This window comes from Oncorhynchus clarkii, chromosome 4 (genome assembly GCF_045791955.1).
Source record: "Oncorhynchus clarkii lewisi isolate Uvic-CL-2024 chromosome 4, UVic_Ocla_1.0, whole genome shotgun sequence".
In the NCBI taxonomy this organism is placed as follows: domain Eukaryota; kingdom Metazoa; phylum Chordata; class Actinopteri; order Salmoniformes; family Salmonidae; genus Oncorhynchus; species Oncorhynchus clarkii.
The window spans coordinates 57,277,782-57,289,877 of NC_092150.1; the positions used below are offsets into that span (position 1 = coordinate 57,277,782).

Consider the following 12,096-nt stretch of genomic DNA (forward strand, 5'->3'; position numbering starts at 1 on the left):
GCATTGTATTCACAGGAATGTCCCTGTCTTAAAGTGTAATTTTGGTATTGTCATAAAATAAAATAGTAAAAATGTGCAAATCTGTTGGGAGCGTAAATGTAAAAAAAACACCATCTGGTTTGCTCAATATAAAGAACTTGTAATTATTTATACTTAAATTTAAAACCAAATAATTTTACTCAGGTAGAATCTTACTGGAGGATTTTCATTGGAGTCATTTTCTGTTCAAGGCGACTTTACTTTTACCCAAGTAAAACTTACCACCGCACATTGTGCACATTTATTTACATCCATTTGAGCATTTCACCTTTGCCAAGACAAGCCTGACAGGTGTGGCATTTCAATAAGCTGATTGAACAGCTTGATCATGGCACCTTGTGCTGGGGACAGTAAAAGGCCAAAGATGTCAAATTGAGGGAGCCTGCATTGGCATGCTGGAATGTCCATCAGAGCTGTTGCCAGATTATTTAATGTTAATTTCGCTACCGTAACCCACCTGTCATTTTTACAAAGTGGCAATACGTCCAACTGACCTAACCACCTCAGACCACGTGTTAGCGCGCCAGCCCAGGCCAGGCTCTCTAGTGGGTGGACCGACACCCTCACATGGCTGCGCCCCTTCCCAGTCATGTGATAACCATAGACCAGGGCTTAATTATTTCAATTAACACGTAACTCTGTAAAATTGTTGCATTTACGCAATTATAGTTTCTGCTAAATGTAGTGGTTTATAGCCTGCTGTGTTAACTATTCAAACAAGTATTGTACCTTTGCCACAAGCCTAAATATTGTGAAGGGCTAGGTTAAGAAACAAGGACATAGTGGTTGTATGAATGGGAATCTGACATGACTCATTCGAGGTCCATTTCATCCTCCTAACATTAAACTGGACGTTGAACAAACTAATAGTCCAGACAAATTAGACAATGTAAGGTCTTAAGTCTTTTAATTTTTGCAAAACAGAAAAGACAATACAGACAGGTCTAGATTCAGGGAAAGGAATCTTGCAGTCCACTCTCCAAGCAGCGTGCAAGTTGCACATCAGAAGAACCACCCCCCCAGTGTCAGTCTAATGGAATGTTCCATTTCCCCTACATAGCTACCGGTCCAAAGTTTAAAACTCAGTGCAAAAGGGTACTTGTTTTTTTTTTTTACAGTACCCACCATTAACTAGAACAAAATCAACAGCTTTTCTAGAATTTTAACTGAAGGCTCAAGACAAGAGCAACACTGGTCCACTGGCAGCAGGAGTTAAGATTATTTTGTTATACCATAAAAGGACACCGACCAGGTTTCTCCAGTAAAAAAAAGGCAACTGAACAGATTGGGGAAAAAAGTGAGGCTATACAGGTGTGTAGGTTTGAGACAGCATTTAATCCACTTCCTCCATGCGTGAAGCATCCTCATCTCCCTCTAGAGGTGGGATCTCATCTGGGGCGGGTGCAGAGGTGGGTTCCTCGGGGATCACTTCGTCATCATCGATTCCTGAAAGGGGAAGAGAAATTAGACCTAGCCCCATTTCCATTATAGTCAACCATGTTACCCTTTAGAGAGCAGAACCTTCCCCCTAACAGTTCCGAGTGTACATCCTTACCCAGACCCAGCTTGATCATCCTGTAGATGCGGTTGGAGTGAGTCTGGGGGTCATCCAAGCTGAAGCCCGAAGAGAGCAATGCCGTCTCGAATAATAGGATGACTAAGTCCTTCACCGCCTTGTCGTTTTTGTCCAGGTCAGCCTTCTGCCTTAGGGTCTCCACAATGGGGTGGTCTGGGTTAATCTCCAGGTGCTTCTTGGCCATCATGTAGCCCATTGTGGAGTTGTCCCTCAGGGCCTGTGCCTTCATGATGCGCTCCATGTTGGCCGTCCAGCCATACGTGCTGGTCACGATGCAGCAGGGCGACGACACCAGCCTGTTTGACACAGTCACCTGAAGGGGAAGAGAGGCGAATGTTATGTCAAACTAACAGCATACAATGTGCAGGTGAGACAAGACCGTGCAGGCAAGTTGACCCTAAATTGAATAGTCAAGATCAGCTTTAAAATGGGAAGAAAATCCTAAATGAAATATTGTGCAGGAAAGTTGTTAGATTTCACACAAAACACCATCCAAAATGTAATCAGAAACAGGCAAATTCTCAACTCTGGAAAAGGTTGGTGTCAATGTTAGAACGTCATAATTGCAAGCAGTCACCACTAAAAAAACGCATCAAACTCAGTCTTCTAGTCTCTAGGTAATGGAATAACCTCCTGGGGACAAAACTACATGGACACACTGGGCACTCCCAGTCAATCCCAATGGCAAAGCCGGGATAGCGGCACAACAACCACGCGAACCTAACAGGACACTTCAATCTACATGGTCAGAGGACTCACCAGGGTCAATATTAGCTTATGATGAACTATGGCACCTGTTTGCAACCAGAAATAAAAAGTCAAATTATCAATCACCAAAATTCAAAGCACAGAAAGAGATTAAAGGCATGGGCAATTTTCTTTTGCAGAAAGCACAGGTTGGTTCCCGTCATTTACCTTCTCTACTTTCTTGTCCAGGATCTCCTTCATGAGCTTGCAGAGGTTCTCAAACCTCGTCTTGTCCTCCTCCATCTTCTTCTTCTCCTCCTCATCCTCAGGCAGCTCCAAGCCCTCCTTGGTTACAGAGACCAGGGTTTTACCGTCAAACTCCTTCAGCTGCTGGACGCAGTATTCATCGATGGGCTCGGTCATGTACAGGACCTCAAAGCCACGCTTGCGCACGCGTTCCACAAAGGCGGAGTTGGCCACCTGGTCCTTGCTCTCACCTTAAGAAAAATGTGATGTCAGTCAACTTCTATGTCTAAGTGATTAAAGTCAAAGACTGCTATTGGGCTTAGCGCTCAATGTTATGTTGACTGAATGTGTAACTAGACCCACCAGTTATGTAGTAGATGGATTTTTGGTTGTCCTTCATGCGGGTGAGGTACTCTGTGAGGGAGGTCAGCTCATCTCCAGACTGGGAGCTGTGGTAGCGCAGCAGCTCGGACAGCTTCTTGCGGTTTTGGGAGTCCTCGTGGATCCCCAGCTGCAGAGAAACAATTACCATTAGTATAACCTGGTAGTCAATAGGAGTTACTACACAGTAGCTAAATGTAATCATTTAGCTACTGAAGAAGTTTAAGGTTGGGACTCTTGAAGCCAGTCTAAATATATAGTCAATAGTTCTTCAAACACTAAATAGGGATAGATACTGGTTTGGAACAGCACAATAACTAGCCCCACTGGGTATGTGGAGAGCGCTTATAATATTTATGAAATTGGGCAAACTACTAGGGATTGCTCGATCAGTGGGGGAACATTGTCAGCCGATATTAGCTAAAAATGCCCAGTTTAACACCAACGTGCAAAACCAATGTCAAAGCTGACGTGCATACATAACACCACAAATGTATTTTTTAATACAGCGCTACACAGAAAAGCAGAAATACTAAGCTCACACTTCCAACTAAACAAGTTCAAGTCAAGCAGTCATTTGAAAAAAATCTTTACATTCCACTGAAAACACCAAGACAATGGAATTCATTGCTCTTCACAAGCAACCGTCCTGCTGTGGATGTTGGCTTTTGTCGACTGGTCGAGCACCCGGTACACAATTTCCCAGATGCTCTATCAGAGTTACAGTTGTCGAAACGTACATCTATGAGTGTCACGACTGACATTTGGCCTAGTGATGTCAACCCCATGAGCATGCCGAGTCTGACAGCAAAGTGGGTCGATGAGGATTTAGTACTGAGGAAGCCGTATTGCATGCTCAAGAACATGCTGGTTCTCATACCGCTGCTGCCATTTGAGAACAGGAACACGCCTATCACCAGCCGAACTACCGACTAAACAATCAATCGAATTAACTGTCTGCAGCAGACGTGATACCCTCTGACATGGCATTGAAACGCCTGCTCAACACTGCCGACAGACCGTGGGGTTAAAATGTAGTTGAGGCTGTGAACAAGCGAGTACGTGGCATTCTGAGCCCCTTTACTGTGTTGCCGCTAGGTACAAGGATCACTACGTCAATGCAGACAAGAAACAGGGTTTACGTGAAATGTTGCATACACTGGAAACGGACACAGTGACAGTGCGCACAGAGGAAGAGGCCACAGAGCTGAAACTTCACTGCAAAACATGCATGATGAAATCCTGGTCGAGAATGAAACGACTGAAGTAAACAGCACAGCAAGTGAAATAAATATGTTTTGATGATGTTTTACTGGTAGTGGGAACATACGGCAATGCCAACAAAATAACTTGTCAGTGTGGTGTGTGTGTAACCTTTAACTAGGCAAGTCAGTTAAGAACAAATTCTTATTTACAATGAATGCCTACCCCAGCCAAACCCGGACGACGCTGGGCCAACTGTGCATCGCCCTATGGGACTCCCAGCCAGATGTGATACAGCCTGGATTCGAACCAGGGACTGCAGTGACGCCTCTTACACTGAGATGCAGTGTCTTTGACCGCTGCGCCCATGTGTGTTGACTATTTAACTGTACTAGAATGCTTAAAAAGGCCGCAAAAACATGTTAAGTATAGTTCTTTGGCAAGGAAAATATCAGTATCGGACAAAAATTTCATATCCGTGCATCCCTACGAACTACATTGCTAGACTTCTCTACAAAAATTAAAAGGCATCTAGGTCCATGATCCACTTTAGGTAAACCTTGGTTTAATCACATTTATACATTGAAGATTACCAGATGACAGCAAATGTGGCAGAGGACAAGTTTGATTACTAGTAGCAAAACAATCTCTGCTCAAGAAATTCTGATCCCCAAGATCCTACCCATCTCCCAAAGTTACCTTGAGGTTCTTGGAGAAGCCATCGTAGAACTTCTTATAGTTCTCCTTGTCCTCTGCCAGCTCACCGAACAGCTCCATACACTTCTTGACGATGTTCTTGCGGATGACCTTGAGGATCTTGCTCTGTTGCAGCATCTCTCGGGAGATGTTCAGGGGGAGATCCTCAGAGTCCACCACACCACGCACAAAGTCTGCAGGGGGAGAAGGAAGACATTTAACTTTTTAGCGATTTCCACTACAGAAATTGCTGGATATAAACACGGTTACAGAGAAGACAAGCAGCCAACCATTTCAGAGGGGCATTATCTGCGCTTGCCATTAGCCCACATGTGAAGAAACAATGCTGTATTTGTCGTCAGTGGCATTGAAATTACACAGCCAGGGGACAAAGTGGTAGCAACTTTGGACCTCCAGACTATCTGGAGACTAGGCTACTTACTCAGGTACTCCGGGATAAGCTCTTCGCAGCTGTCCATGATGAAGACCCTCCTGACATACAGCTTGATGTTATTCTTCTTCTTCTTGTTCTCAAAGAGGTCAAAGGGTGCGCGGCGGGGGATAAAGAGCAGGGCGCGGAACTCCAGCTGGCCCTCCACTGAGAAGTGCTGCAAAAGGGAAGCAGGTGAGGGTTACTACACACCCATCTTAACCTGCACTTAGATCCGTTTGTGCTAAGTCCCACAATTATAGGAGTCACACAAATCCCACCCCCCAAAAAAATTGTCACATGCACTTAATAACTGTTGTAGACTACCATGAAATGCTTACTTCAACAATGGAGTTTAAAATGTAAATAGTAACAAGAGGAATACAATACACAAGAATGAAGCATTATACAGGGAGTACGTGACCAATGTGACCAGAGGTAAGAGGTATTTGAGGTAGATATGTACATGAGGGCAGGGTGAAGTGACTAGGCATCAGGATAGTAAAATAACAGTAGCACCAGAAAATGTGTAAAAATGTGAGTGCGTATGTAATATGTATGCATGATTGTTTGGGTCAATACGAGTGTTACGCGAGTGCGTACGTAGTGAACACGTAAATAGTACAGATCTGGAACCAAGCCACCTAGGAATATCTTCTGGGCATACCATATTGACATTGTAATTTATATACATTTTAGTGATAGTACCTTGACTGCAAGGTGGTCCTCCCAGTCATTGGTCAGGCTCTTGTAGAACTCCCCATACTCCTCCATGGTGATGTCATCAGGGTTCCTGGTCCAGATGGGCTTGGTCTTGTTCAGCTCCTCCTGGTCAATGTACTTCTCCTTTATCTTCTTAGTCTTCTTCTTGTCCTTGTCTTTGGAATCCTCCTCGTCATCCGAGCCCACATCCTCAATTTTGGGCTTGTCCTCAGCCTCCGCCTTTTCCGCCGCCTTTTCCTCCTTCTCCTCCTCAGCCTCATCATCACTGATCTCTTTTTCACGCTCCTTTTCAACCTGCAACAAAAAAAAAGCAGCAATTTTGCTTATTTAAAGCCTACAATAAAAAGGGAAAACTTCCCCTTACTTTAGGGCCCTCAACCAGTCCTACAAATGTCACTAATCACACTTTAGTTATAAATACTCCCATAATTCTATACTCACGAAAAGTGTGATGGGATATCCAATGAACTGAGAGTGCTTCTTGACCACCTCCTTGACCCTCTTCTCCTCAACATACTCAGTCTGGTCCTCCTTCATGTGCAGAATTACCTTAGTTCCACGCAACATGGGCTCCCCTGGAAATTAAGTCAACAGAAAAGTAAACACCTACCACTGCCCATTTCAGCATCACAATATACAAAGTTTAATAACATCTATTATTAGGGCTGGCACAATAACTGTATAACAGACAAGTATATATTTTTACTGGCATTTTATTTGCATCACTGTCAGATATTTTTGGGGTGGAACAAACAGCTGACTGAAGCCGGGGTGGCCGGGCATTCGTGCGGTTGAGTTTGTTTCTGCTGTAACATGGACTTCACAAGATGATGAAACTTGATCCTTGCTGAAACACAAGGTGTTAGAATGGTCCTGGAACCTCTAACCCTGGCAATTTGATACACGGGTACACTCACAATGGCTGCCTGGTATTTAGAGGCAATAATTTCCATGGTAAATGTAGAACATTTCCTCAAATTATGTTATCTGATGGGGCTCATGCAACAATGTATTTTTGTCATGTCAGTTGAATCAAGTCACAGCACCTATAGATAGGAGAAAAGCAGGAAATGAAAGCACAAAATGTACCTATGGGTACACTCGCAACGGCAGCCAGTCCACCCATATGCCATCATTGACTTGCATGGGGAAACCCATTCTATTTCTAGGGAAGCACATGCATTCTGGAGGAGAAATGTGTGAGACATGTGACCGTGGTCATTTGGCTGACCAATTAGTCAGCCAAAATTACATGACTGACACAGCCCTACCTGTAATCCAATCACAAAACAATGCAGAGGCAATTAGTGTTTTTCATGGTTTTGTACATTTTACAAACCCACCCGCATAGCCATCATTGGGTAAGACACATACCACTGTCGACCTTGACTGTGAATGAGCCTCCGGCTGAAGACTCCCAGATGTACTGCTCGTCATCGTTGTGCTTGGTGATGACGGTCACTCTTTCTGCCACCAGGTAGGCGGAGTAGAATCCCACACCGAACTGCCCAATCATGGAGATGTCAGCTCCAGCCTAGCAAAGACAGAAAACAATGAATCACTCTCAATGTTAAACTGAATAGTATTTGAGGCATATTATTGAATATTGCTGTAATGCCATGGACATACTTGCAGGGCCTCCATGAAGGCCTTGGTGCCAGACTTGGCAATAGTTCCCAGGTTGTTGATGAGGTCAGCTTTGGTCATGCCAATTCCAGTGTCGATGAGGGTCAGGGTGCGTTCCTCCACATTGGGGATGATGTCAATCTTCAATTCCTTGCCATTGTCCAGCTTGGTGGGGTCCGTCAGACTTTCGTAGCGGATTTTGTCCAAAGCCTGAAAGATAGAACAAAGCAGACGACAGCATCAAAGTAGCTGGAAAAGTCCAAAGGGGTATTTTATTACATACGCAACCTCCATCACACATCCTTTTCAAAGTTGTAATCATCCTTATGCACTGAAGTTTGTTTATTGTATAGATGAGCTTGCTGGATGCTAAAGTATTACAAAGTCACTGTACAGTAGTGTCAACAACTAGACTGTTTGAACAGCATGATGCATCCTTAACAACAACAAAAGTACTCTTACATCAGAGGCATTGGAGATCAACTCCCTGAGGAAGATCTCCTTGTTGGAATAAAAGGTGTTGATGATCAGGGACATGAGCTGAGCAATCTCTGCCTGGAAGGCAAAGGTCTCAGCCTCCTCCTCTTGGCGCATTTCTTCAGGCATCTGGGAGCAAAAGCAGCAATGTTATGAAATTGCCCAAATGACCTGTATGTCACAAGTACAGAATTAAATTAAGCACATGCATTCTAGTGATTGCTGTTAGCAACAAGTTGAGTGTTGTCTAAACGTAGTAGTTAATTGTCATGCCAATCTGGCCACAATGTACTATAAAATTAGGCATCAACACAAGCAATTCCATTTTGGGTACTTTGAACAAGTGTCCCACAATCAGTCGCATTTCCTACTGATAAAGACCAACTACCGGATGTTGAGGAAGCATCCAACAACATGGCGACATCCTGGAGACAATGGACGTAGCCAGCACGTGGTTGACAAACCCGGTGAAAGGTTCTGGAAATCCATACAGAACTCTCCTCCAAATTGACTTCCAGCACGTTAGCTGAATTGAAACGTTAGCGGCTTGATAGCTACGTGCAATCTAAGTCCATGGAAAGGCGACGACGATTCAGCAATGCAAGAAAAGCATGGGGAAGTAGCTAGTTAGCGTGTCGTGGCGCAAAGTCATGCTGCCGACGTCCAGACGGTACAATTAACTTTATTGGAGTCGAAAGGGGACCAGGTCACCCATTGTAGCAAATGTAACGTAATTCGCTACTTACACTGTTGCACAATCAATTGCAAATTCATGGCAGTTCCAATGGCCACTAAAATGACAATGCATCAATTTAAGTGTCAGAAGCCATGTAAGTGTAGCAAGTGTTAACGTTAGCTGCATTAGCCAACCGGACAATGAAAGCTAGTATCATTATGTCGACGAAGTCGTTGACAGTTTAATATCCAATCCAGTTAACGATACGTTATGTCATTTAAAACATAGTAGTTAACTAATTCACATGAACCTTAATTTGCCTTCTTAGAAAGTTAATTAGCCAACGTTAGATTGGCTAGTTAGCTAATACACAGCAAGGCAAAACCAAGAAAGGCTAACACTAGATAATTTAGTGTACAAATAAGGAAAATAAATAAAAGCATTCTGTACTTAAATTGTAGCAGACGTTTGTAAACTAGTTAGCACGCCTGCTAGCTACCGAATCGAACATTCTCGAAGACTGATGCTGGACAAACCAGAGATGATAGGCTAAAGTTATCCAACTAGCATGAGGTGACTTTTGAGCGCTGATTATAAAGGCAACAATATCTGAGTACGCAGACGAGCTTTAGGGTTAAGAGAGTATGTACATACCTTTATTTGTTCCGTTCACGTCTCTTGAATAAAATGCTACCAATATCACCAGTCCCCTCGGATCTATGACGCAGGAAACTAGAAAGGGATTTGCTTTTATAAGACCGATATCTTTCTACCCTCTTGTGTGTTTGACTGTGCGGGGGTATCCATCCGCAGCACTTTGTAGCTGTGTTGCCGCATCAGTGGGTGCGGCATCTCCTTGACGAATCCCTTACATTCAAGTTAAAATGCATGTAAATTCTCGTCACGTTAAAAATAAATATGAATATCTTAATCGAAGTGATTGTTATTTTCCCACGTTCTATCATGGATGATCTTCATCCATTTTCATCAGCATGCACTCAGGTAAATTATCAGAAACATCTTTGGGAAAGGCTGTTGACAGTTGTTTGAACTGCCGACTTTTGATTACATTGCAGGATAGACTACAGATTTATTTAAAGAAAATATTCACATTTAGTAGTGGATAGACTGCATAGAGAAGCATATGATTTAATACCGCAATGTCACATTTTGTATCAATCGGACTGTATAGTCAAATTGCCACATATTAGAAAATATATACAAAACTGGAAATTATCGTTTTAATCTCGCGGAAGAATATCAATCAACTCTAGTGGCTGTACTTCGTTTTTTCCAGCACTTTCCATGAAAAACCCGCCTAAAAACTGACGTCACGTGCTTGTCAAACGCAGTCCTAGCTAGTTACCACAGCCACAAAGGGTTCTTAAATTGTCTCCAATGTGTCAGAGAGCGCTCTGGGTAAATTAGTTCGTAAATTCAGAGCCTTTCGCTCTGGGAGCTTACACTGGACGCTCTGGTCAAGGAGAAGGATAGATCGGAGAGTTCTGACCTCACAACGGCAATGAAGCACTCAAGCTAACTGGCTAAAGTTGGCAAGCTTGCTAGCTACTTCCAGACACAAACGAGAGAACACCTCACTCTGACCATTTTACTCGCCCAAGCAGAGTTGGTTAGGCTGTTTTCATGTTATATACAATAAAGCCTGAGGGGGTGTGGTATATGGCCAATATACCACGGTTAAGGGGTGTTCTTATGCAACACGGAGTGCCTGGACAAAGCCCTTAGCCATGGTATATTGGCCATATATCACATACCCCTGAGGTCCCTTATTGCTATTAACTGGTTACCAACGTAATTAGAGCAATTCAAATTAATGTTTTGTCATACCCGTGGTATATGGGTACAACAATCAGTATTCAGGGCTCAAAACACCCAGTTTATAAAGAGTGTTGGTGACTAAATCTGCTGCTGGCAACAATGAAAGTTTTTTTTTTGCTGAAGTTTACTGACAACAGTCATATTCAACAGGTGTTGTGTGTTTGTAAATTCATCAGTTATTCTGCACTCTGGCACAATCAGATGAGAGTGCTCTGAAATCGGAGTAGATAGAGTGAATTTACAAAGAAAAGTATATCATAAAATTGTATGAAAACAAAAATTAAGGTTAGCTACAGGGTTAGCATTGTGGTTAAAGCCAGACTCAGTAAATCCCAAATAGAATGTTACTTTTTTTCTGGTTTAATACATCCCTAAATGTATCTATGAAAGATGAATTTGCCATTTGGGTCACTTCAAAGTGATTTAACAAATTATAAGTACAGCAGCGTTGTTTACAAATAGGTTGTTATCAATAAAATGTCACAATAAGGTGCAGAGTGTTGGCGTCGCCTGCTGGGTGGCAAGAAGACAGAACCCCAGCTCTGCTAAAACTATTGACAACTAGCTATATCCAAGTATTGTTTAATGTGTTTGCTATTTTTGGTGATGACAGAAGTCTGACTGACAACTTTACCAGGTTGCAGACTTGCCGATGTCAAGCTCTGATGAAGCAAGCTAAATGACATACATACATTTTTTAAATAGTACAGCGCTTTTCAAACAATCTCAAAGTGCATAAAAAGTACAACTGCAAACAAAACATTTAAATGATGGAGATTGAAAGTCTCAGTCGGTTTGGGATTAAGTTGAGGCAGTTTGGGCTGCAAAGGCAGTGGAGGTTTAGTGGAGGGGCATCGATGGGACAGCTAAGGAGAAACAGAGTGACATTTTATTCTTCCTCTCTCTTTCTATCGCACCTGTTGTCTTGACCTCAATGCTAAACTGACATTTATTTTACACCTGAGGTGCTGACCTGTTGCACCCTCTACAACCACTGTGATTATTATTTGACCCAGCTGGTCATCTATGAACATTTGAAAAACGATCTGGCCTTAATAGCCATGTACTCTTATAAGCCAGAAGAGGATTGTCCACCCCTCAGAGCCTGGTTCCTCTCTAGGTTTCTTCCGGGGTTCCTGCCTTTCTAGGGAGTTTTTCTTAGCCACCGTGCTTCTGATGTAAAAAAGGGCTTTATAAATACATTTGATTGAGTCTGAAAAAAAAAACTGAGCTCTACAACAGGGCACCACATCTGCTGGTCAGTCACTCCATAGGAGCCACTTTGGTTCTGGTCCTCCATTTCCAGGAATGTAGCACTCACCTGGGTGATGTCACTTGTTGTTAATGGAGGCAATGTCTGAAACCTATCATCTTCACTCCTTTGAGTGCAGGGCTCCGGTTGCTTGAATGGGTAGTCACGCTGTGGAGCATGACCATTCTGGATTTCCTCCAGATGGTACCTAAGGGTGATATTCTGCTGCATTGCAGAGTCCACTT

At 43.1% G+C, this 12,096-nt stretch overlaps 1 protein-coding gene across 2 annotated transcripts; it reads right to left on the reverse strand.

The window, feature by feature from the left end:
- Nucleotides 1-929: 929 nt before the first annotated feature.
- LOC139406985 (heat shock protein HSP 90-beta) lies at nucleotides 930-9,587 on the reverse strand. 2 transcript variants are annotated; one of them, XM_071150203.1, is made up of 12 exons: nucleotides 9,415-9,587; nucleotides 8,070-8,213; nucleotides 7,611-7,817; nucleotides 7,356-7,515; nucleotides 6,423-6,556; nucleotides 5,967-6,275; nucleotides 5,271-5,436; nucleotides 4,832-5,022; nucleotides 2,912-3,059; nucleotides 2,531-2,799; nucleotides 1,595-1,928; nucleotides 930-1,485 (listed from the first exon to the last, which is right to left on the reverse strand). In XM_071150203.1, the coding sequence occupies exons 2-12, from the start codon at nucleotides 8,211-8,213 to the stop codon at nucleotides 1,373-1,375; spliced, it is 2,175 nt and encodes a 724-aa protein (XP_071006304.1). In that variant the 5' UTR covers nucleotides 9,415-9,587; the 3' UTR covers nucleotides 930-1,372. The 2 variants fall into 2 exon arrangements, with proteins under 2 accessions (XP_071006304.1, XP_071006305.1); XM_071150204.1 differs by having other exon boundaries at nucleotides 8,070-8,255; nucleotides 9,415-9,561.
- Nucleotides 9,588-12,096: the final 2,509 nt, after the last annotated feature.